The sequence below is a fragment of the Schistocerca americana genome, chromosome 1 (genome assembly GCF_021461395.2).
Source record: "Schistocerca americana isolate TAMUIC-IGC-003095 chromosome 1, iqSchAmer2.1, whole genome shotgun sequence".
Taxonomy (NCBI): domain Eukaryota; kingdom Metazoa; phylum Arthropoda; class Insecta; order Orthoptera; family Acrididae; genus Schistocerca; species Schistocerca americana.
Genome location: NC_060119.1, coordinates 1034717643 through 1034744201, shown reverse-complemented (window position 1 = coordinate 1034744201; position 26559 = coordinate 1034717643). Strand labels below are relative to the sequence as shown.

General features: G+C 40.4%; 1 protein-coding gene across 2 annotated transcripts in view; it reads left to right on the top strand.

Annotated features, from left to right (window-relative positions):
* The window catches only part of LOC124616745 (GATOR complex protein MIOS), a 224283-nt gene that overhangs the window by 133851 nt on the left and 63873 nt on the right, over positions 1 to 26559 (top strand). For both annotated transcript variants that reach the window (XM_047145126.1, XM_047145117.1), the window contains exons 11-12: positions 6072 to 6202; positions 17151 to 17289. In XM_047145126.1, the coding sequence (XP_047001082.1) occupies positions 6072 to 6202; positions 17151 to 17289 (270 nt within the window). The remainder of the gene's footprint in view (positions 1 to 6071; positions 6203 to 17150; positions 17290 to 26559) is intronic.

Sequence of the window (26559 nt, the reverse complement as noted above, 5' to 3'; positions counted from 1 at the left end):
CAAAAGTAATCCAAAACCATATTCTGAAATAGTGTCTTGTTTCTCCACTAGGCAGTGCCACAAGTTCCTCCAAAATCGTAACAGAACACACACACATATGTAATACTAACAAATGTAAATCCACCCGATGATGGAGGTTTAAACCTTCGAAACGCATCGTGGAAAACATAAAACGGTGACTGGTAACAGTAAACTTGTTGTTTCATTTAAAATCATTGTGTCAGTCTGTTAGAACACGCTAATCTCCAAAACCACTATACGCATTTTCATAGTATTTGCACAGATAACTTCAAATTGCTTGGAGCGTCATATAGGCTTTTTTTCATCAAAATCAGACCACAGAAAAGAAAAATATCCACACAGATTATAAAAATGTATGTTTCTGTGTATGTATGTATGTATGTGTGTATGTCTGTACATCTGTTCCACATCTCCTCCAAAACCACTGGACTGATTCCTACCAAACTTGGCACAAGTATCACTTACTGTCTGGAAAGAATTGCTGTGGAGGTAAGAAATACCTACCTATTAGAGTGGTAGGAGAGGAGGTGAAAAACGAGTATAGGCCACAATGTGCAAATATCCAGATTTTATTCGTCCAGTATTTGAGAATGAGAGCAGTTAGTGACTTATAACAAACTGTACACATAATTTCAAACCTTTATGAAACTTTTTCTTGCTTACAACCCTCACAAAATGATGAAAAGAAAAAAAAAGCTTATCACTTGCTACAGTTTTGCTGTTCATGTAATGAAATTGTCGCATCAGGCATGATAATTTAATTTAGTACTTGTCTGCTACTAACTGTATTGATTAAAGTGTTAATACTGCACTATTTACCAATCAGTTAAGTGTTTAGGCATCCCTTACAGAAACTGAAAGAACAAAGAAAAATTTTCTACAAACATTTTTACACAATGCTAAAAGTTTTCTGGATTGTCTTTTCTGGTATAATTATAGGTGCTGATTTTTTCTGGAAATAGTTAAGATCGATGTTGTACTTCTTCATTGCGCAGTCTTCTAGTCTCTGTAAATTAATTGTGGTTCACCAAAATGAATCGTGTGTTGTTTCCGTGTAACCTGGATGTGGCAATCAGTGTACTTTTTCACTTCACCTTGCTGCATCTTATCCACTAAAAGTCTTTTTTACTGCCTGGTTGATAAAAAAATCAGTTGAATAACTTTGTTTTCACAAAGGCACTTATATTTTCCTTTTAAACCGTAAATATGACTGATTTGCTCGACAAGCCCTGGCAATGACTTGTACAGACAGAACAAGCTAAAGAATAAGGAGCCCATTCTTTGACTTCTGTTCGTGACTTATTGTGTATTCTTAGTTCTTATTATTATCTACAATTGGCAGTAAATGGTTACAAAATAATAAAATTTGAACTCATCTGGGCCCACTGCATCGTTTATGTCACATAAGGACATTATATATTATGCTATAAGACTAAGACACTGCTGTGTTCGGTAATATTGTTTATTACTATTGGTCTATTTCTGCATGATAGCCATCTTCAGCTTATATCAGGTGGTTTTTGATATCCATATGACATTCATGTCTCACTTGACCCGCCAGGGTAGTCGAGAGCACTAATGCGCTGCTTCCTGGACTCGGGTAGGCGCACCGGCCCTGGATCAAATCTGCCAGGTGGATTAACGACAAGGGCCGGTATGCCAGTCAGCCTGGATGTGGTTTTTAGGCAGTTTTCCACATCCCACTTGGTGAATACCGGGTTGGTCCCCAAATTCTGCCTCAGTTACATGACTCTCAGACATTTGAAAAACGTTCTCACTATTTCGTGATTTACACTAGATGCAGACAGCTGGGGTTCACTACTTCCATCCCGGGGGCTTCGGGGTGGCGGCAGGAAGGGCATCTGGCCACCCTCTGAAAGTAACACTGCCAAATCCGTCATAACAGAACCAACCCTGCATTGGAGCAGGACAAGGGCCGGAGAAAGAAAGAAAGAAAGAAGGAAAGAATTGATGACTCACTTGCTGTCATACTGCTGTTTATGTTTGCGCCTACGATGTTGGTGGAGCTGTAATAGGCATTACACTTTTGCTGGAGCATTTATTTGTGAAGTTGTTGAATTATGAAAGTTTATTTCATAATGACATTACTTCACAGTTGTATTAACAGTTGAGTCAGTGATGTTATTTGGTAACCATATAAAGAGAATGGGATACAAGAGTATACTCAAGAAGATACACAAAATGAAGATGAGAGAGAAATGACCAAGAGGAAGACCGAGGGATAGACAGCTGGAAAGTGTGGAGGAGTGTGTTGAAGGAAGAGGTGAGGACTGGACAAGAGTGAACACAGAAATATGGTGGAAGAAGAGGACTAGAGGGAGAGGCGTGTGTTCCAGACCCACCCTGGGGTTGGAAACTGTTCAAGGTGGTGGTGGTGATGATGATGATGATGATGATGATGATGATACAGGTGAAATAAGTGTAAAAATCTCTTATTTTAATGAAAGTTAGTAAGGAGATGACTTGAACCCTAAGGAAGAACACCGGCTACTTTAGAAAGTGTGTAGGACAAGATACATGTTGATTTGAAGAATATTGGGTGAGTTAGGGAAAAATATTTGCTCTTTGTAAAAGCTATTTGTTCTTTGGCTTTTGAAATTTATCATATTTGTGAAAATGCTTGTATTAGTTGATATGTACTACATGATATGATGAAAGTAATGAATACAATGGGTATATAGTCCTTATTGTGTTTAATTCACACTTCCAAGCTATTTGTTATGTTATGTACTCATTGTATAATGTATAGCTACTTCACTAGCACAGATGCATAGATTCGTGCTCCTGTCCATGCTGAGTGGTATGCACTGTTCGGCTGTGATGCTGAAGTGTCGTGTGTTGGGACAGCTTAGGAGGGGGGAGAGCAGAGAGCACATCATAAGTCATCCAAACAGGCAGACACGTGAGGGCAGCTTATGTTATCACATATTCTGTAGCTTACTACTTGCTCACCATCACTCGTCATAACAAAACTACCAATGTGCTCAACCATGGGTAACAGCTAGTAATTAGTAAGAGGGCATCTGTTTATGCTTTCTTGTGGATTAATCTAAATTTTAGAAGCAAACATAATGTTTAAGGCTGCTTTAAATCATTGTTGCAACTTTACATCCCTCTAAACAGGGACAACAATACTGTCATTTAGCTGTCATTTTGAAAGGGGGATTTTACCCGTTAACAATTGTGAGTAGATCTTTCAAAACATATTCAGAATTCTTTTGAATAATACTCACATAACAGTTGTTGCCAATATACAAATTGCACAAATTGCTTTTTTATCATTAAATGTAAATTTATGATACACTTATTTTTGGAAGTAGGCTGATGTACATTATTGTGTCTATAAAATGGGAAAACTGAAATAGAAGACAGAATGTAATCACTCTTGAAACAATATGACTAAGTGCTGCTAGTGATTTACATTGTTTTTAAAACTGAAGGTATTGTTACAAACAGTGGAAAATACAGAATGATGTGTAACAATCCTACAAAATGGATAGTTGCTATCATCCTATATTGGAGATGCTGAGTCACAGATAGTCACAACAGAAAGACTCTCAGGAAGTTAGCTTTTGACCAAAAAGACCTTTGTTGGAAAAACACACACACACACACACACACACACACACACACACACACACACACACACCCCACAGACCCACAGTCTCCAGCTGCTGTGTGTGTGTGTGTGTGTGTGTGTGTGTGTGTGTGTGTGTGTGTGTTTTTATTGCTAGTAGTCTGTTTCTGACAAAGGTCTGTTTGGTCGAAAGCTCACTTCCTGACAGTCTTTTTGTTGTACCTATCTGGGACTCGGCATCTCTGTTATGTGGTGAATAGCAATTATCCATTTCTTAATAAGGTATTGTTACATGTATTTTAGAGAGGCAATGGAGGTTGTGGACATCCAAAACAAATGGGTGCACCATATTTTGCATGGCGAACTGGATAAGAGAATATTTAAAGTATGTTCTTCGTTGAATTTGTGTCAGTTGATTGAAAACAAGTTTGGTGACTGTGTCTTGATATTGATGTTGAACGTTTTAAGTGGCACAAGATTGATTTTGTTTGCCTTTTTTTTGTTTTTCATGAAACTTGGGTATGTCACCACCATGTGCAAACAAAATAGACGGAAAAGTAGTAGACAATAAGTGGAAATCTGACTCCTGACAATGTGACCTACATTTTTTGTTGTATTAAGTTGATATATTTTATATCATTGTAAGATCCTTGGCTGAATAAATTATTATGCTATACTGACCTAGAAAGATCTCAATTGAGTTGTGCATAGAAAACTTTGAATGAATGAAAGGAGGGACCAGTGAAGCACAGCATGTGCTACACTGTGCCCGAGTTTCAGTGTGGTGATAAAAGTGAGGAAATTTTTTTTACCCATTAGCAGAGGGCTATTTCCAGTATATTGGAATTAAAATCTGTACCATTAATGTATCAGTGTTATCAAGGTGTGATGCCTCTCTGCCGGTTTCAGAGCGTCATTCATACTGGGCTTTGCATTCCTCTTCTGGCCGTATATACTGGCAGCCTTGTCCAGTTTTTCATCACATATTGATCCTCTAATCTTTTCTTGGCACAGCTCACACAGTGGTTACTTTTTCGATTCTTGTATTTGTTGCTCCCACCATGTCATTTCATTCTTTCAGCACCAACTCTTTTTACGTTTTATTGCTGCTGTAGAATAAATTATTTTTCACCGTGTGAAGAGTGTATGAGCTCACTAAGTAGACTGAAACATTACATAATTTGTGTATTTACATATTGAGAAATAATTTAAAAGGATAGTTTGTCAACACCACTTAATGATACGTAATGATGTGTCATTTACATACTTAAATGTCATAACTTACAGGCTTACATTCGGTTTAACACCACATATTTTACTCTGAAGTGGGTTTATCTGATTTCCTTTTATTAATGCCTGGTCCAAAAATATGTACCATCTGTAATGTCCCTGTTTGTCCTTGTGGTGTTAAACCCTAATTTTCTCTACTTCTTTGTACTCTGACTTTATATTTTCTTAATATGAGGAGAAAGACATTTTAATTTCAGTTTCAGTTTTTAGTATGTTGTCAACCTATTGGATATAATTTCATTTCTGTTGATAACTAAGAAATTTTTAGCAACAGGTAATATTTCAAATACCTGTTTTCCTGAATTTTATCCATTCTTTCTCCACACTTCGCTAATGCTTTTTTAAAAGATGCTTACTGTTCTTCAGTCTCATTATGCATGGCATTTTTCATTGTGTAAAGCACCATATTTTATTGTGCAATGTTATTCCTTTTTCACTGATCGATGATTTAGCTTTACTAGTACACTGTGGACTCAGCCAACTCGTACATACACTTTATAGGGATAGGAAATCGAATGATCTTATAGGCTCAATTGTGGGTAAAGCATGTGGTGGACTCTGGATTATTGGTAGAACGTTGGGGAAGTACTGTCAGTCTACAAAGGAGATTGCTTGCGAATCACTTGTGTAACCCATTGTAGATTATTGCTGAAGTGTGTGGGATCCATACCAAATAGGACTAACACATGAGATTTAACATATACAGAGAAGGGCAGCACAAATGGTCATCATTATTTTATTATTATTATTATTAATTTTTTTTTTACCCACAGGAAAGTTCTACTAAGATACTGAAAGAAATGAACTGGCAGACTCTTGAAGATAGACCTAAACTATCCTGAAATAGTGTACTAACAAAGTTTCAAGAACTGACTTTAAATGATGACTCTAGAAATGTACTACAACCCCTACTTACCACTCACATAGGGTTTGTGAGTGTAAGATAGGATTATTGAAATACGCACAGAGGCACTCGAACAGTTATTCTTCCCGCACTCCATTAGTGAGTGGAATGGGAAGAAACCCTAATAATTGTTACAGGGGGATGTACCCTCTGCCAGAGAATTCACAGTGGTTTACAGAATATAAATGTAGATTTTGTTGTAAATGTAAAAAGGGATGATATATATTTTATTGTCTTTTTTTTTATATTTTTGCACAGGGTTTTCAGATGATAAAAACAGCATGTGGCGAGAACTTTGCATCACGTCTCGCACTCATCTCTCTGATCCTTATCTGCGTGCTCTATTTGCGTTTCTCACTGCAGACTCTGAGAATTATGATGGCATCTTAGTAAGTATTTATTGTGTAAGTTGTATTGCAAGTAAGTTGTTTACTGAGTAAACAACGTTAATCCTCAAATGTTGTATTTTTATGCTTTGTGAGATGTATAGTAATGAAATAAAATATTCCTTGATAATTGAATGGTTATAGCAAGTAATATCATTGTTGGAAAGCTTTATTGTACTTGGCTTCAGTAATGTGAGAAAATGAGGTTAGCAGTGGTGAGGTGGTGTAAGTGAAAGTTTCTCAACTGAATTAATGATGATCATCATTAATTATGTACTATGATACTTAAATACTTGTTGTCTTATTACAAAACTTCCAAAAAGACATATGCAATTTGACATTTTGACTCCCTGTCAGTTTACACAAATTGAGTTGCAAGATTTGTGGCTATGGTAAAGAGGACACAGAATTTATGTTAATGTGGTAGCTCATGTGTTGAAAAAGACACTTTTGTTATTGACTTTCTGTTGTATAATTTTAATGAAACTGAAACTAGTGCCTTCCTAAACTGATTATAAAATTGGTTCAGAAATATTTGATATAACATACCTTGAGACTGTGCAAGAATCTATAAGCTAGAGAAAAAAGGGAGGCTTCATTACACTATACAGCAGTATAGAACAACTACAGAAAGCTACCATAGCCACAGCCATAACAGTAGAGTCAAAGAAGATTATTTTTTTTTTAGTAGAGGCATCATTTCTAATTCATAATTACCAGCATCCCATTAGAAGCAATGCCTCTCAGTACTTCATCCCTACGTCCATGTATTGTGTTAGTAGATGATGCTTAGTACTTGACTCTAACATTCTCATTATGTCTGTGAGCATTTCATTATTGAAGTTTGCCCTACTGTTATTTCTTCTGAATCAATTTTTCTGTGACAAAATGATGCCTGGTATCAAAGTGTTCTGTGCAACCTTTGTAGCCATTTGTCTTTCTTGGGGCACTTACGTCTTTGTTGTCACACAACAATTTAATCGAGGCATGTTGTGGGGATCAGGATATTTGTCTTTGTAGCCATTGTAGTCACATTGCTTCCTGACAGGCATTAAGTTAATTCCATGTATGTAATTTAGGAGTAAAAGAGACCACTCAACATTGTCAATAGGCACACACAAAAGAGAATGGAAACTTCTTTAGTTTTTGGAAGAAGTCCTTGGATGAGCTAGAGAGCCCGCTTGCATGCACACATGCTAGGATTGTCACATATACTGGAAATCAGGGAACACCAGAGAATTTCGCTTATGTGTCAGGGAAGTTCCAGGTAGGGGGGAGGGGTGACCACTGGAAAATCTCATTTTTAGTTTAGCAGATGAAATAGTTTGTTTACGGAGCCACCATGCATTGCCAGTGGCTTGGGACAGCTAAGTAGCTGCTGAGTGTCCTACTCCGTCCTCCCAACCACTTCTCGGAGTCAGTGCTGCCACTGCTGCTTGCTGCTAGCCAAGCAGTTGCTAACAAAAGCGGCACGGAGGTGTGAGCAGTGCTTTTTAAGAGTATTTGCACAAGTCATTTGTTGCACTGATTTATCACTGCGGTCTCAGTTCAACAACACACTGTCGGTGACTTGTGACTGTGTAAATATTGGGTCATACACTAGTGGATGTTCATGACAGGCCAGAACCGCAAACTATTCCCACAGGTATCTCTGACAGACCTGGCCCTCCTGTCTGAGGCCTGTCGTTTCCCACAAATGTGCGGCCTCTCCCATTGTATCTAGATTCTCTGATCTGCTTGCAGGCCAAGTCCATTTGTTTGTGTTGTAAATTGGTGGATTTTCATGATCTGTCCGCAGTTAAAAATTGCATCTTTTGTCAAAACAAAGTGGAATTTACATGATTTCATCTCTCTGTCATTCTAATGCAGTTATAATTGCGACAGAATCCTGAAACAATGGCTTAGTAAATGAGGAACTGAGTGCAATTCAGATGATAAGCTTATCAAAAATCACATTCTTACTATAAAAATAAGATTTTAATCTCTTCACTTACCTTATTGCAATACTACACTAATGCTCATTCCACCAGCTATTAGTGACCCATAAAAATTACAGCATTCCATTGCAAATTTTACAAAAACTCCTATATCATGGCAGATAAGAAAGTTCTACATTTTATTGTACAGCAAACTATTCTCCTCTTTCTATGCCATCATTTGCCAAAATCTTGTTTCAACACCTCGAACTGTTTGTGAGACATGAGGGATGTTGTGAATATTTCATTCTCATGTGTTTGTGGGATTGGAATTAGGTATTGATCTCTTCCCTTAAACTTAAAAAAAAATTCAAGATGTTAGCTAAATTTTGTATGCAGCTATATGTAGCATAATATGCACCAGACACATTTTTGATTGCAACGAATTCGAATTTCACACAGTATAAGACTTTTGTGCAAAATAGCTATGACCATTAACAAAATGATAAACATTTCATCATTCAGCTGACATATAAAGCTGTAACTAATGTAAAAACCCTTTTTTTATTTTTATTTATGTATTTATTTTGAAAAGTTTCTTTAAAATCTTGTGAGAAAGGTTGCAGGTTAGCCAGTGTTAACACTGTGAGGGTGACGTAAACTGGTGTGTGGGGAGAGTGTGGGATAGTGGACATCCTGACTGACTGTGGCTTGTTACAAGGTTTGCGTGGGTGTACCTGATTGTCCCCCCCATGAACCATAGACCTTGCCGTTGGTGGGGAGGCTTGCGTGCCTCAACAATACAGATAGCCGTACCGTAGGTGCAACCACAATGGAGGGGTATCTGTTGAGAGGCCAGACAAACATGTGGTTCCTGAAGAGGGGCAGCAGCCCTTTCAGTAGTTGCAGGGGCAACAGCCTGGATGATTGACTGATCTGGCCTTGTAACATTAACCAAAACGGCCTTGCTGTGCTGGTACTGCGAACGGCTGAAAGCAAGGGGAAACTACAGCCGTAATTTTTCCCGAGGGCATGCAGCTTTACTGTATGGTCGCATGGAGAGCTGCATCAAACCAGTCTCAGGACTGAAGACCACAACAACAACAACAACAACAACAACCTGATTGTCAGACCTGATCTCCAATCCCAAGAACTGCAGGTACTGTGTCAAGATTGGGCATCCAAAAACTTGAAGGCAGGGACTGTAGGTATCCAAGACTCTGTCGCAAATATCCATTGTCCATCAGGAAAAGCCACTCGTGTGGCCAGCTAATGCGAAGGTAGGTTGTAACTGAACCAGAACCATTGTACCTCACAAGGATTTCCACAACACTGTGGGCATTCCCCTGCAATGTGATCCTTATTTGTCCTCTCACTTGTGTTTCAACTTGACTGTGAAAGCACACCACCTTTTGCTTGCTGTGGGGGTGTTGTCAACAGTCAACTTTCTGTCCTCAGTCCTGTGGCAGCTCCTATGGAATTTAGGTTGTAGATCCTGGTGAAAACAGGCAAGGTGAAATTCAGTGTTCAATGGCTGAATGACTGGAGGTGTGAGGGTATGAAGGACCACAAGACATCAGAGTTACAGGAATATTGCACACTATGCAATAAGTCTTTCACTCACAGCAACATGGAGAAAAGGCCCTCATCAGCCACGTGGAAAGAGATAAGCACCCAAGGCAGTTGTGGTGGTCAGGAAGACAGTGGACATTCATCTTTTTGGTCAGTTGTGAGTGTAGTGCTACGATTTCAGGTATTGCATAGACTCTAGGAGGCTGCCTGTGAAACACAACATCTAAGGTCAGTGAATATGAAAAAAGTTTAAGGAAGAGAAAAGTGGAACTCTGGAGCTGGTATTTGAGCCGAGGACTGACTTTTGGACATGTTTCGGGTAAGGTTGTTACCATTCATTGCCCCATATTTTGTGTAATCCATCACACTCAAAAGGTTTCTTAAAGAAAGTCTGGAATATGTTTTTATTTTTACCCAGTGGTCTGTATACCCTCATTGACCATACTGGGATTTTAGTTTTGTTGATTGTGTTGTTTTTACCCTGCCGGTTTGGTGATGCATTATTCCATTAAAAGAGTAGTCCAGTAATGTTTTAAAACATAAGTGAGGACAACAGGAACCTCAGGTGAACTGGGAACCCTTGCCAAAAGGTTAGCATTCCAAAGTGACCACCAGACTGTGGCATTCTCGATCTACCCTTGCAGTGCTTAATGTAACCTACCCACTCTTTTTCCAGTGTCAAGCTTTGGTGTTCATTATGGAACTTGTTGTTGGTATTGCAGTGAAGAGGGAGGATCAGCAAGGTACGGCCCGCAATTTCATTTTCCTAATGTTTTTGTTCTTCTCGCTTCCTCTTTGGATGAGAGAGTTGCTTTCATTAATCCCTTCTTCACCACTTACACATACTGACACTGGATGTATCCATCTGTTGTTGACCACTGTTCTTCCCCTGAGAATATGACATGGATGATGTAATCATGTTATTGAGATATTTGATAATCTTCGGGGTGTTAATGTTTCTGAATAATGCTGCTTGTCATCTGAGGAGATAACTGGGCATGATAATGATGATCTGTTGACACTAGGTGAAATGGTGGTAATTGGTGAATCAGGTGTCTCACAGTTGACAATTGTTTCATCATTCTCCCAGCAACTACAGTGTTGCCTTCACCACTGCCACTAATTCAGTGTCAGCTAACAGTCACATTTCAAAGTACCTGATCCAGGATGATGCTACAAGGTGAAGTATTATGGACCCTGCAGGCTGTCGAAAATCATGTGTCCTTTTCTACTGCAGGCAAGCAGACTGCTTTGTTTCTGGTCATGTTCCCTAATGATAATGTAGCTAGTAACATGCAGCTTGGTTGGACCAAGACATCAAATGATATCATTAATGGCTTAGCTGTGCACTGTAGGAAGAATGGTCTCACAGATCTCGAAGGCGATGTTCCATTTGTAATCTCATTTGACGAGAGCCTTAACCAGGTGGCTGAGTTGCAGCAAATGGATATTACTTTCAGATATTTCCACAGAGTTAACAAACAGGTTGAAATGCATTACTTTTCATTTGTATTTTAGGGCATACAACTGCTGCCAATATGTTGGACGGCTTCAAGAAAGAAACTTCTTTCTGACCTGAATCTTACCAGCATGTTTCAAATATCAATGAATGGGGCAAATGTCAACCTGGACATTCTTGAACGACTTGTGTCTTGTTTTGAAGAGTATTAATGGGGACAGTGTGTCAACTGTTATTGATGTGGGATCTTGTCGTCATACAGTTCATCAGAGTTTCAGGAATGCAGCCTTAAAAACTAACTGTGGCATTTATAATATGTTGAAGAATGTACTTGTAAGAAAAGCAAATTATAAAAAATTTAATAAGCCTAAATACTTACCCTTCCCTAAAAAGTTTTGCTTCGTGCCCTGGCTGGAAAATGAGGCTGTATCCTATCGGGGTGTAAAAATCACCCCCTTCCTAAAGACTTACACAGTAGCACAAGATATTTACAGCTGGCCACTGACTTTGGAGTACCTTGAAGATTCTCTGCTGCCGGTGAAAATATATGTCGTTGCCTTTGTTCCGGGGCAGGTAATTCTCAGTTCGAGGTAATTCCAGTATGTGGCCTCTGCTGCATGTTTCCTGTCCAATGCTTTGTATTCTATTCTTGCAGATGTGGTGTCCATAATAGTTAAGTCTGATGTATTATCTGCTGCAAAATTGGTATGTGATGTAAAACTTGATGACAAAGTTAGTCTTATTCCTGCCAAAGAAATTAACATTAGATCATGTTGTCCAATCTGAGCTGAAAAAGGTAAAATTGCTTGCCAAAGATATTTTAACTTTCAGGACTGATTTCAGGGATTTTGTGATCAAAATATGCTCACTCCTCCTCCTAATGACGATTAGTGTTTTAGGGCGCACAACAGCGAGGTTATCAGCACCCGTCCTCCTCCTAAAGTCACCTTTGAAGTATAGCATTTGTAGATACATAAGCTTTTGCGATCCACCTGTGATAAATAGCAGTCCAAAACTAGCAAGAATAGAATCTCACAGATGAGTGCTAAGGACTGTGATAAAGTTGAGAAAGAATCCACACAACTTCTAGGTAAGCAAGAATTTTTGGATCTCTGTACAAGCTACAAGAGAAGGGAGATGAACATTGATTGTTTTTAGAGAGACTTATTGGGTGGTGAAACTAGCTGTCAGAATTTGTATAGCTTCCTTTAGAAGGTTTTTATTCTGAGCCATGGTCGAGCCTCTGTAGAGCAAAGTTTTTCATTAATAAGGAGTTCATGATGATCAAACAAGAAACCAAGTCACTTGTAGCCATAAGTCAAGTGTATGATGGCCTGCAATCACCTGGTGGGGTCTTCAAGATTAATGTTGACAAAAGAATGATTCTGGACTTTTACAGTGCTCAAGATCAGTATGGTGAGGCTTTAAAGTAGAAGCAATGTGAAAAAGATGAAGCAGGCAAGAGAGCTAGATAGAAGAGATCCATCATCCAGCAAGTTGATGAACTGAAGCCCAAAATGTCATGGATACTGGCCGAGAGGGCCACTCAATTGAGTGGAATTGATTAAGTGATCACTTTTCTCACAAAGGAGGAATTTTCATTGATTGATTTTAATTACTTGTTTGACTTTTTATTGTCTGACAAAGCACTGAGTATTATTTGGGAGAGAAAATGCCACTTTAGACACACCAGTGGTGGTGTTCTTATTTTCAAAATTTTAATGTTACAATATACAACACATTTCTTTTATGTTTCTTGTATGATCTGACACATTATCTTGCCTGGAAAGTTCATAAATCCTGTACAGAAGGAGGAGAAAAATCTCGCTGTTAATTCAAAGTTTGAGTTAACTCATTAATAAACACAGAAATCCTTTAACTAAAAATGGATTTTATTTACAGTTTACCTGTTTGCTCAGCCCCCTGGTCACATATCCTGTAAATAAGACAGTAACTGCCTGTTCATACAAAATTAAAGTTACAAACACGTTCAGAAATGCTTGTCAGTTTATTTGTTTACTTACCCTTCAAGTACCAAAATCTGTCAGGGAAAATGCTAAAATTGTGCCTGGAAATCAGGGAGTTGTCAGGAAATTTCACTTTGGAAAACTTCTGGCAACACCACACACACACACACACACACACACACACACACACACACACACACACACACACCTGTGGACCTACATTGAGCCAGTTAGATAGTGTCTCATCACTTCTGCTATTCAGCAAGTGATCTCCTTTACTCCTAAATTATTTACATTCTAGTAGAACTTTCCTTACTGTATTAATGACATGTATTCCACTTATATTGTTGAGTGTGTTACTGTTGGTGGTATTGATATTCTGTGAAATTGCTGCACCTTGTGACGTAAACAAGAAACAAGTAGTCAGTTTTCTGTCTTCAGTGGCCTCAGCGTACTCAGAATCAGTGATGTCATGATCTTACTCACAAGAAAATCTTTAGGTCCCATCAAATATTATAGGATTCTTTTCATAGCTTACCATTGGGGTATTCCTGGGTTGTTATTGAACGGAATCACTTTTCCAAGGAAAGTTGCTACTCACCATATAGCGGAGATGCTGAGTCGCGATAGGCACAATAAAAAGATTCACACTCATAGCTTTCGGCCATTAAGCCTTTGTCAGCAGTAGACACACATACACGGACTACATATTGCTTTTCTTCATCATGAACATGACAATACCTGTCATAAAAAAAAAGCCAGACAAGCGTCAAGTGTGAGTATGACTCTTGCTCTGATGGTTCTGTACAGACTTAATTATGTATAAATAATAATAATAATAATAATAATAATAGTTATTATTATTATAATGCTGTTTAGCTCAGTGGCCTGGTACAAGTCTTTCTATTGCATGTCGCTTTGATAACTTGTGTGCCCCTAACCTACCTCAGTTATCCAACTGGGAAAAGAGGACATATAGTTTAACATGGACTTTGAACCACTTGTTGTTTTTAGGGTAAAGTGAAGATTGAAAAACCTGCGGTTCTACCAAGATTCAGTCCGTATCTGCCAGTTTCCAGGCACATGTTTTACTGCTGGACCACCAGGCCTGAAAAGTATGTTGATAGTTCATGTTTAGTTTATGATGAGTGAGTTTGTGAGTATAAAAATATATGACATATATATCCATACATTTTGATTGCATTGACTTATAAGCTTAAATTTCTTACACTGCCACGGTACCATGGACCTTAGTATTTGACGTAAATTTTTACTTGCTGCCTCCACCTGTTCCTAGGGGAAAGGGGTCTTAACAGATGGACACACAGATGGATGGACAACACTGGCATTCATGGTTCTAGGTCAAGGGAAAGTACCCATAGGTTTTGATGGGTGAATTTGCGAGTATTGAAACATGTGACATAAGTGGCCATATCTTTTTATTGAATTGACGTAGAAGCTTAATTTTTCACTCTGCCAAAATACCATAGACCTTAGTATGCAACATAAATTTCAACTTGATACCTCTGGCTGTTCCTGAGAAAAGGGGGTCTTACAGTCGGACAGACACATGGAAAACAAAGTGGTACTGTAAGGGTTCTGCTTTTACCAGTTGAGGTACGGAACCCTAAAAATCTCTGAGTCTCTTTGTTCCATTATTTTGCATGTGGAAAGTTTATTTTTACTCACTTGGGGTACGTAGAGCTGATGTGATACCTTAATATTCATCTTCTCTTTGCTTGCTAGTGCTTCAGTATGTGTACAAAAAAATGGTTCAAATGGCTCTGAGCACTATGGGACTTAACATCTGAGGTCATCAGTCCCCTAGAACTTAGAACTACTTAAACCTAACTAACCTAATCACATCACACACATCCATGCCCGAGGCAGGATTCGAACCTGCGACCGTAGCAGTCACGCGGTTCCGGACTGACGCGCCTAGAACCGCACGGCCACCGCGGCCGGCTCAGTATGTGTACAGTCTGGCCTTGTGGTAGGCAAGTTTTTGTCATTAGGTACAACTATTTGTGAACTGAGCATTGTGCACAACTCATGGGTGTCAACAATTACGAAAAGGATAGATTGCTGCTTACCATAAAGATGGCACATTGAGTTGCAAGCAGGCACAGTGAGTAGACAGTTACACCCTGAGCTTTCAGCCAAAGTCTTCTTCAAAAAAGAAAGGAACACACACACACACACACACAAACACACACACACACACACACAGTCCACATGCATACACATACATATATTCACTCATGCAGACACACCTAAAGCACACATGATCGCTATCTCTGGCCGCTAAGGTCAGACAGCAGGTGTTATGTTGAACGAAAGTATCAATCCGCAGTGAGGCAGGGGAGGGGGAGGGATAGCAGAGTTCGCAGGTGGGAGGAGAGAAAGCTGCTGTCTGGTGGACATGCAGGGAGGAGAAGGCGACAGTGTCAAGAGGTTGTGGGGGAGAGGGGTTGGGGTAACTGGGAATGGGAAAAAGAGGCAAATAGAGGGGGGAAAGACTGGTGGACGCATTGGCAGAGAGTGTTACAGAATAAGGATGAGAGGATGTGAATTGGGAAGAGGTAGTAGGACAGAGGGGGCAGAAATAGTTGGGTGGAGGGTGTGGAGACAGTACCAATGACAACCTACATTAACATACTGTCCACACACCCTCCAACTAACAGTTTGTGCCCCCTCTGTCCTGTCACCTCCTCCCAATTCACGTCTCCTCACTGTCATTGTATGACAGTCTCTGCCAACACACTCAGCAGTCTTTTCCCCTCTCTGCTCCCCATTTCCCGGCAACCTGTCTCCCCCCCCCCTCCATCCCCCTCCCCCCTTTTCCCCACAGCATCCTGATGCTGTGCATGACAACCTTGTCCTGTCCCCTTCTAGTCCCTGCATTCTCTGCCAGACAGTGCTCTTCTCTCCCCCCACTCTTACCCTGCTATCCCTTCTCCCTTCCCTGCCCCACTGCAGATTGCTGCTTTTGTTCAACACAACAGTTGCAGTCTGTCCTGAGCTTTTGGAGATAAAGTGTGCAAGAGATGTGGCTGCTTGGGTGAATGTGTGCCTTTTCTTTAAAACACTTTGACCAAAAGCTCAGTCTGTAACATTCACTTTGTTGTGCCTGCCTGCAATACAAGGAATCATCTGTTTTGGTGAGTAGCCGTCTATCCTTTTCATAATTGTTGGTATTCCAACCTGGGTTTTCCATTGTTTGAAATAACATCAGTGTTTTGACATGCGCTGATGCACCAGAGTCTACAGACTGATATTTGTGTATAACTTGTCCTGACACTGATGTCATTAAAATGTCTTATAGCTCATTGCTTTGGAAGTACGTTTTTCACTTGTCTTGTGTTTATTACAACAGTTCAATGCCAGTCTTGTATGTGTGCCTGTCAATGACTCAGCACCTCTGCTGTTTGGTGAGTTGTTATCTTTACTCCCAAATTATTAACATTCTGCCAGAATTTTCCCAGTCATAGTCAATGTTCTATGTTCCATTTCAAAGTTTTATTCTAACACAGTCGAGAATAAATCATTGTCAGTGCATATTTTCCTGCTGTCAGATACCGTAGCAGTTGTTTTGTAATGCATTATGGTGTCTCTGGCAGTCTGTACAGAGCACATTAAGAATGTTATATTATGAGCACAGGTGTGAGAAATAGAATACTGACTTTTTTGCATTACTATACCTGTCCTTTTTATTGCTCTGATATACAAGATATGGGGGAGAACTACCTTTAAAATTCTGTTACAGTATCTTTCAATGTTGACTGTATTATGCAGCCAGAGAATATGAACACGAGTAGTTAACCAAGCATGCCAACTTCCTGTTCCTTTTGGTTGAGTGACTTGTATGGATCTCACCATTTAATGTATAATGACATAGTTTACAGATGATATGTTCTCATTTATTTGATTTTTTTCTGTTTTTTGTTCCACTTGTTTGATGTGTAGAACTTCAAAAAAGGATACTCTAAAATACTTTTGTGTGTTAAATGGTTTGAAGTAATGTTTATTTTTGGCAGAATGAAGCTGGCATTGCAGTATCAGACAAAGTGGCTTTTGCTTGTGTATTCCTGTCTGATGTGCGACTAGCTGATTATCTCCAGCAACTAACTGTTTCATTAACTGAAGAGGGTTCACTTTCTGGATTCTTGCTCACAGGTTAGTTACCTACTTACAAAATGGAAGTACACTGTAGATGTTGTTCTACAAAGATTTGAAAAGTCACACAGCTAAATATTTCATTCTGTCATCTTAAGTAATCTCTCAGCTCTAGACATGTGCATCATATACAGTTGTTGAATCACACCAGTACATATATATTTTGTGTGTATGTAATCTGTAAGACTATAAAAATGTAGATAGTACGAAGTTGAGGGACATTAAATCTAAATTAATTTATGCTATCTAAAAATTGCAATAAAATTATAACAGAAATTATATGTTCTCATTTAATTCATATGATGAACATGAGAGGTATGACTTGTAATCAGCCTCTGTGTAAACTGCAAGTTATCAGATATTGTCATCCAAATGTCTGTGAGATTAATTTCATGGGAATGAGCCACATTCCTACACTCATCAATGAAAACTGCTTTGAAAATTGTTGTAAATAAACTTTTCCTTGAAAATTGGCATCCATTATTCAGTCATTGTGTGTTAGAACTTAATCCATTTGGATGATTCATCCCAAGAATCAGACTAACTTGTGATCAGTTGTGGCTGCTCTTTCTTGTACACTTGTACATCCAGGCAACCGAGACTGTTACAATAAAGTTTAAAATAATACTACTTGAATACTCAGAATCAGAATTCCAGTGTAGTTTGTACAAGCCTGTGGTTAACCAATCTCTGTTATAGATCACTGCAGCCTTTCATTGTTATACCACTAAATAAAAATTCTCCCCGGGGAGCTCGCCACTTGTTGGTGAGATTGTGTTTGGCTACCACAGATTCCCAGCCTTTGCAGCACCTCTTCCCTTTCCATGCTCTATGTCTATTCTGCTGCTATTATTGCTATTATTTTTTTGCCTCCCTTTGAACATGTCTTGGGTATTTTCAGTAACTCGTTCTGAAGTTTCGATAGCCCGGGTTCTGAACAGTCCCTTGTCTGGTTTTTCCTTCGTTCTTTGTTCTCCATCTCCTCCCCTTCATCTGCTTTGGCGTTCGAGGTTTCTGTTTGTTTCTTCTTCCTTCCTGTGTGCTAGTGAAAGCCAGCCAACACATTTGACGCGTAGTAGGTGACTGGATAACGCATAATTCCCATCCCCAGGTTGACAGATGGAGTTCGCAGGTACCCCCTGGTACACGCCAGTCCCAGGGAGCAGTGAATGCCTGAGCTGTTACCTTCCCAATTGCCAATTGGCTCTCTGTCTGGAGTTCGGGAGGTGTGAACAATCAACAGGTGAGCCCCCCTCCGAGAGAGCCCCAGTTGGAAGGAGTGTTCCATCAGAGATGCTGGCAATCATGGGGGATTTTTTCACAATAAGCCACCCTTCTTCATCTCAGTCTACTTCTCCTGAACATAAGCAAAATGAGGCTAAGGATTCTATGATTTCCCCAGCTGCACCTCAGTTCTCCTGGTATCACATACCGAAGAAGGTCAGACTTTGGCAACAGGTAATCCGTTTATTATTAAGAAAGGTGTTGATGCAATTGCAGGCACTGCGAAATCCTGCTTTTGCTTACATAATGGGACTTTGCTTCTGGAGACCAATTGTGATTTTCAAGCCCAACAACTGCTTACAGCTTTGGTCCTCCACAGCTGTCCTGTTTGTGTCGAGGTCCATCATATGCTGAAGTCTTCACGTGGTGTTATTTAGACTTGACTGCATAATGGTCCGACCAAGGGAGAAAGCCAAAATTATCTCTCTGATCAGGACATTACTGTGGTCCATTGGGTAATGAAAACGGTTGGTGCAAACTTAGTGCCTATACGCACTGTTTTTCTTACAGTTGATGAGTAGTGCTTTCACCGAAGATTAAGGCAGGTTATGAAGTCATCACTGTCCACCTGCACATTCCAATTGCATTGCTACCAGTTTCAATGTCATAACCACACTCCCGTGTCCTGTCAAAACACTGCTAAATATGTTACTTACGGTACAGATGCTCCTGAGGGCAATTGCGTGCCTCCTTCTTCCCACTGTATCGGTTTTAATGGTGACCATGCTACCTCATCCTGTAAGTGTCCCATATATCTCAATGAGTGGGCCATCCAAGAGATCTGGGTGAAGGAAAAAGCTCCCTACCCTTTTACTCACAAGTTGTTGGCTTGCCGAAAGACCTGCCTTCAGCCATCTGCCACTTATAGTACCATTGTTACTATGCCTGGATCCATGAAGGATATTGCCATGCAAACGTATGACCTCCTATTCAGTACTGCAGTTGTGAAATTGCCCAGTATCATGGTAGCCTCCCCACACCTTCTCCTACAGTTGTGCAATAAGCCACCAAATCTTCACCACCAGTAGCAAAATCACCTGCTACGCAACCAGCAGGCTACGAAGGACAAAAGGAACATTCCCACAAAAACTTTTGATGTCCCTCCAGCCAACAAAAGTCTGGGTCTTCATCTGCCAACAGTAAAGGCTCTAAGAAATCCAACAAATGCAAACAGTTTTCTCCTTTCCCTACTTGGAGATCCTCTTCAACAGTGTCGCCGCTTGATACCCTCACCCGGATGACCTCCATTTCGTCAGTGTGCGGTGTCTACCGTTTTTCTGACCTGAAATCTCCAGGCTGACCCAGGGAGAATGTTGATGCCTCCATAGATTTCATGGAACATCGTCCTACAGCCTTTACAGCCTACAGCAGTGAGTCTTCGAAGGCTGACACTCAGCAGCCACTGAGGAGACTGCCCTTCATTTGTTCCCTCCTCCACATTTCCGATTATGAACCTTCTCTAATGGAATGTTTGTGGCATTAGATGTAACAAGGAGGAGCTATGCTGTTCTTGGAATTGCAGTGTCCGGTTGTCTTCTGTCTCCAGTAAACAAAATTGCATGCTCAAGACCGCATTGACCTCTCGCATTTCCTTTCGGTCCACTTTGACCCCCACCCACCCAATTCAATTTCATGGGGAAACCATACTACTCATACAAGATGATGCCCATAGCCAAACTATCTCATTGAACACTTGCTGCAAGCTGTTGCAGTCCACATTTTTCCTCCTCAGTTCACCTTTTCTCTTTGTAGCATCTACATCCCTTCGTCATTCACTGTCATCAGGGCAGACTTACTCCAGCTTATTGGTCAACTCCCTCACACCTTTCTGCTGCTAGCTGACTTTAATGCCTGCTATCCCCTTTGGGGCTCTTTGAGAACCTCTCCAAGAGGTTCCATCTTGGCTGACCTCATCTGTCTTAACACTAGAGCACCCACGTTCCTTTCAGACTCCACGCACACCTATTCCCATTTGAACCTCCTGTTCTGCACTGCCCATCTTGCTTATCATTTCAAGTGGTCCATTCTCTTTGACATGTACTCAAGCGAACGTTTCCCATTTGCTATACGTTTGTTGACTTCTACCCCACCTTCACGTAAATGTAAAAGGCAGCTTTCTAAGGCTGACTGGAGGGTTTACACCTCCCTGGTGACATTTGATGAACAACATTCCCCAGTTGTGATGACCAAGTAGAGTATCTTACAAACATTATCCTTACTACTGCAGAATGTTCCATACCTTGCACTACTAGGTGGTAAAAAAAATGTTTATGGAACATCCTTATCCCCGTTTTGATGATACTCTCAATTGCAACTAATATATTTGTCCCACTGGTGCTTCCACTGTTGGAAACATTTTGTGTAGTCGTCTTTAAAAATGGCTGACAGCTCCTCCCTCCTTTTCTTCTTCACATCTTCAATGTTGTAAAATCGGTATCGTTTCCTGCCCTTTTCCACGTGTGGAAATAAGAAAAAGTCACATGGAGCCAGGTCAGGCGAATAAGGTGGATGGGACAGCAGAACCATGCCGATTTTAGCCAAAAACTGTCTATCAGAGAAGGCTGTGTGGGGAGGAGCATTGTCGTGGTGGAAGAAACAGTCTCCTGTCTGCCACAAATCGGGTCTTTTTTTGATGAAAATTGCTGCAAAATCTTCTGAGAACTTCCAAATAAAAGGTTTGATTGATGGTCTGGCCAAGGGAGCAAACTCTGATGAACTATATTCTTGACATAAAAAAAGCAAATCAGTATTTTTTTTATGTTTGACTTGATGACATTTTTTTTTGGCGGGATGACAATGATGTCTTTTATTTGTTAGACTGTTGCTTTGTTTCTGGGTCACAACCATATCACCATGATTCATCACCAGTAATGGCCTTTGACACAAAATCTGGATCGGTTTCAAGCTGCTGTTTCAAAGCATGACATGTTTCAACTTGACATTCCTTTTGTTGTCAGTCAGAACCCAAGAAACAAACTTGGCAGCAACCCTTTTCATTCGCATATCTTCCGTTAAAATTCCCGGAAACAAGCTCCAAGGTAACCCACTAATCTCTGATAGTTGATAAGTTGTGTGTCGAGGGTCTGTGAGTGCAAGCTCTCGAATTTTTTCAGTATTTCCGTTGATTTGGGCAGTTGCTGGACATCCAAAATGAGTTTGTCATCAGTCGACGACATTTTCCCTCGGTCGACGACATTTTGGCTTTTATTAAATTGAGCAAATCACTAATACACTTGAGTTTTTCCCATAGCGTCGTCCTGGTAAGCTGTTTTCAATATTATAACAGTTTCAGCAGCATTTTTACCAAGTAGGAAACAAAATTTCACAGCTGCACAGCTGCACGCTGTTCACTGAAACTTGTCATTATAAAAAACGAAACAAGAACAAAACATTGCTACCAAAAACAGTCACTACATATGATCATAACAAGCCAGGTTGACAACATAGGCACCACTGAACTGGCTCCACCCAAGGCAATGTCATTGCATTCTTTGGGATAGCAAAATAGCTAACTGGATTTACTTTATTAGTTCCAATAATGGTTTCACTCCATCTTCTGTAGTGTGGGGCAGCCTCCATTGGCTCTCTGTGTACAAGCTTCCTTCCGCAGTTTCCAGCCTGACCATAGCAGATGCTGTCATGGTGGAGCCTATTGCTATCACCAACATCTTGGACCGCTATTTTGTGGAGATTTCAAGCTCCACCCACTGTCACCTCTCTTCCTCCCTCAGAAATGAGTGTAGGAGGCTCGGATGATATCCTTTTCCTGTCAGAATCATGAATGCTACAATGCCACCTTTACTATGAGGGATCTTGGCTATGCTCTCATCTCATCCCAATCTCCCACCCCAGGGCTGGATGATGTTCACCTTCAGATCTTGCAGCATCATACACAGTAAGGACAAATACCTTCCTTCTAGCTACCACTCCACTTCTCTCACCAGCTGTGTTTGCAAGATGATAGAACGTATGATTCATTGCCACCTGGTATGTATCTCAAGTCTCGCAATCTACTGAACACTGCACAATTCGGATTTGTGTGCACCCTTCTGCAGTTGATCGTCTTGTCAAAGTTCATGGGGCTCATTTTTTGTAGGAAACTTTCTTGGTCCTGTCACATGTCTTATCTCACCGCACGCTGTACCTGATCCCTCGATGTTCTCCATGTCCTAAATGGTACTTTCTGGGGAGCATATCGGACCACCGTCCTCCATTTATACCAATCCCTTGTCCATTCAAAACTATACTATGGATGTTTCATTTCTTCCTCTGCACATCCTTCTATCTTACTTCACCTTAACACAATCCACCAATGTGGTATACATTTGGCCACTGGCACCTTTTGCATTAGCCCTGTTAAGAGTCTCTACGTAGAAGCTGCTGAACTGCCACAGTCATACCAGTGTGATGTCCTCCTCAGCGGATACACGTGCCATTTGTCTTCCATGCCTGGCCACGCATCCTATGCCCTCTTTTTTTATAACTCCCTTGACTGCCAGTAGGAGGGACTTGCTTCTTCTCTGTAACCTCTGAGAGTTCGCTTTCAGTTGCTGCTCTGGCAGATTAACTTCACGCTACCTGCCATGGTCCTGATGGGTGTGAACCCTTCACTACCTAGGCTTCTTGCAGTGGCCTGTGTGCATCACAGACTTCATTTACTTTCCAGGGACACTACTCTGGATTGAGTCTGTCACTGTAAGCTTCTTGACCCTTGCACAGAACTTAGTGATAGCACCTTCATGTACACCGATTATTTTTGGTGTTGGCTTCCAGAACAATGTTCAATCTTTATAGCAAAGCTCTTTGCCCTTTATCAATACACCCAGCAACACAGGCTTTTTAATTGTATCATCGTCTCTGATTCTCTTAGTGCCCTTCAGAGCCTCTGTGTGCTGTACACGCTCCAGCCCTTAATGCAACAGGTCTAGGAAATCTTCCACTTGCTTGCTGTTCATGGAGTCCCATGGTGGGTTGGTTCCTGGTCATGTCAGTCTGATGGGAAATGAGGCTGCTGACACTGCCAAGGTTGTAGTCCTCCTACCTCAGCCTCCTAGGTCTTCCATTCTTTTGGGTGGTCTCCATGCTGCTGCCTGTCTGCAGATGGTGTCATTTTGGCATCACCACTGGTCTTTTCTTCATGGGAACAAGCTCTGGGGGATTAAACCTCTCCCATCAGCTTGGCTGACATCCTCTTGGCTCTCTCGTTGGGCGGAAATCATTTTAGCTAGGTGGCGTATTCGGCACTGTAATTTTAGCTATTGCCATTTGTTACATGGTGATCCCCAACCACTTTCTGCTTATTGTCATCAACCATTTTCTGATCCGATGCCCTTTTTCTAATTGCTTATGTTCCGCTGTGTGTTTGCTATCTGAATTATTGGCCTTTCTAGCAGACAGTGCATGGGCTGTTGATCACATCTTACTGTTTATCTGTCCTAGCAATATGGTAAAGGACATTTAATCTTTGGTTAAGGACCTCCTCTGTTTCAACGGCATATTTCGTGAAGCTTTCTCCAAGAGGACGTCCTTGTTTTTAGCTCTCTCTCTCTCTCTCTCTCTCTCTCTCTCCTTCTGTCCATTAGTGTCACAACCATTAATGTGTAATGACATGGGTGCTTATGACCTCAATTGTTTTTTTGCCTCCTCCCCCCCCCCCCCCCCCAAAAAAAAAACAGCGGTGCTCTTAATTCATGACTAACCTTAGTCATACATTATTGTTGCCAAATAACTATACAACATGTCTAATGCTTGTAGTGCTTCATTAACCTTATGTAAAATGGCTGCTACATTTTTATGTCTAGTGGTGCACACAACTACACTCTTAGCAACAGGCTTCATCCTTCCGTGGTCTTAAGATAATACACTGTTTTGCTTCAAATTACATATCATTTACCAGAAACAGGATGAAACTGCAGGAAATTAAAGTCCATTAGAAATAAAACTTGACACTATTCTACCAACACTTTAGTAAATTAAAATGTTTGACGGAAGTCTACGGAAAAGCATGTACTTGATTTTTCAAGATTTTTAAATGCTAATTTTATGTAAATAGCTGAAATTTTATAGAAAAGAAACATGTAATAGACATGGTGGAAATGAAGCAAGAGAACCCATCCCAGCTTGATTGCTGCTCAGATCTGTCACAGTCAAGCCTTAGTGCCCAGAGACAGTCGCCCTTTATGTTTGGGTTGGGTTTGTATGAGTTTTTTCTACTTCTGAGGAAGGACTTTCTCCAAAAGCTAAAATATTTATAGCATTTTTTGTTGTGGCTGTCTGAGACTCAGTGCCTTCTCTGTGGGGTCAGTAGCAATCTCTCCTTTCCATATTACTATTAAGCTGTACGAATGTGTTTTATTACAATGAAGGGAGAATAATGACTTGCAACAACCCCCCCCCCCCTCCTTTCCAAGATATTATTCACTGTATCATCAAGTTGCTGTCTTTAATTTGCTACAAATACACTTTCTATCATCCACAATCAAAATAGCTGCAGAGATATAAGTTTACTTCCTCAAAGACACAGGCTTTATTGAATACCACTTAAGTACAAAAAAATCACAGAATATAATAGATCTCAATTCTTCTTGAAATAAACAGACATAGACTTCTGGAGGTTGATGCCTATTGGTTATAAATTTACTGGATAACTCAAACATTAATGCTTGAAAACATTGTAAGTTTGTCTTGACTGGGAACCACTCAAAAGGGGACCACTCTCTCGGTGCACGCATCAAAGGTGGGCCAGTGGTCAACACACTGGCCATCTAGATTTAGGTTTTTTGTTATTTTCCTAAATCACTCCAGGCAAATGCTGGGGTGATTCCTTTGAAAAGAGCGTGGCTAATTTCCTTCCCAATCCTTTCATCATCCGAGCTTGCATCAACCTCTAAACCGCGCTGTTCACAGGACATTGAAATCAAATCTTCTTTCCTTCTTCCTTCAGTGCACACACGTGTTGTCATTCAGTGCACACACACATTGTTGGTACACTCCCAGAAGGCACAACTTGTAGTTGAACAGTGTCAGTACTGCATTATGGAAATAGATGTGCTGAAGTGCATGCCAAACATTGATGACAGGAAATAGTAAAGTGCAGATTAATGTCCAGAAAATAGCCAAGTATCACAAGGTCATCATAAATATGTCCACCAGAGAAGGTGTAGTACACATCTACAGGCTGAGGCAAGTGACCTGAGATGGTCTGTGGCAGTCCTCAAATCTGTCACTGTTATTTATCCCGTAACCTGGCTGTGGTAATGGATGAATCACTCTGCACTGTATCTTGCGACTACACTGGACATATGTGTAATTACATGAATTGGTGTGCTTCTTTTCTTGTCTCCATCTTAGAAACTTGAGTTCCATAAACCTTATTGGTTTATGGGTCCAGTTTAATCATAGAATTTCAGCACGGAAGTTTATTGAATATTTTCTTTGATACACAATTTGAGTTGTATGATGCATATTTTTTTGTGCCTAGTCAGACAAAGGAATCGCAAGAAGCATCATGAAATTTGATGGATCGAATTCCCAGCTATGCAAATTTCAAATCCGGGCTTTGTTTGAACCTACGACATTTTGGATGTGGTGGATGGCCTAGAGCAAAACCCAAGAACTTGGCAACATCTGCAGGAAAACTGTGGGTAAAAGACAGTGCTCTTGCTCATTGTTGCATTTCAACTGTGATTGCATATTTGCAACTCGAATTTTTGATAAAGTGCACTTTTGCTTGTGAAATTCTAATGCTGTGCGCTGATAAGAAGCGGTGTGACTTTGGATTGCAAGCAAAATCCGCACCTCTCTCACATCCGTTGACTTACTTGATATTCTCAGTCAATCTTCTTCTCTGGATAGTCGGTCTTCAAAACCTCCTTCTCCGAACAATAATGCTGGTTACGGGAATTTATCAGACTCACTCTCACTCTCTCTCTCTCTCTCTCTCTCTCTCTCTCTCTCTCTTTCTCTCTCTCTCTCTCTCCTCTTGAA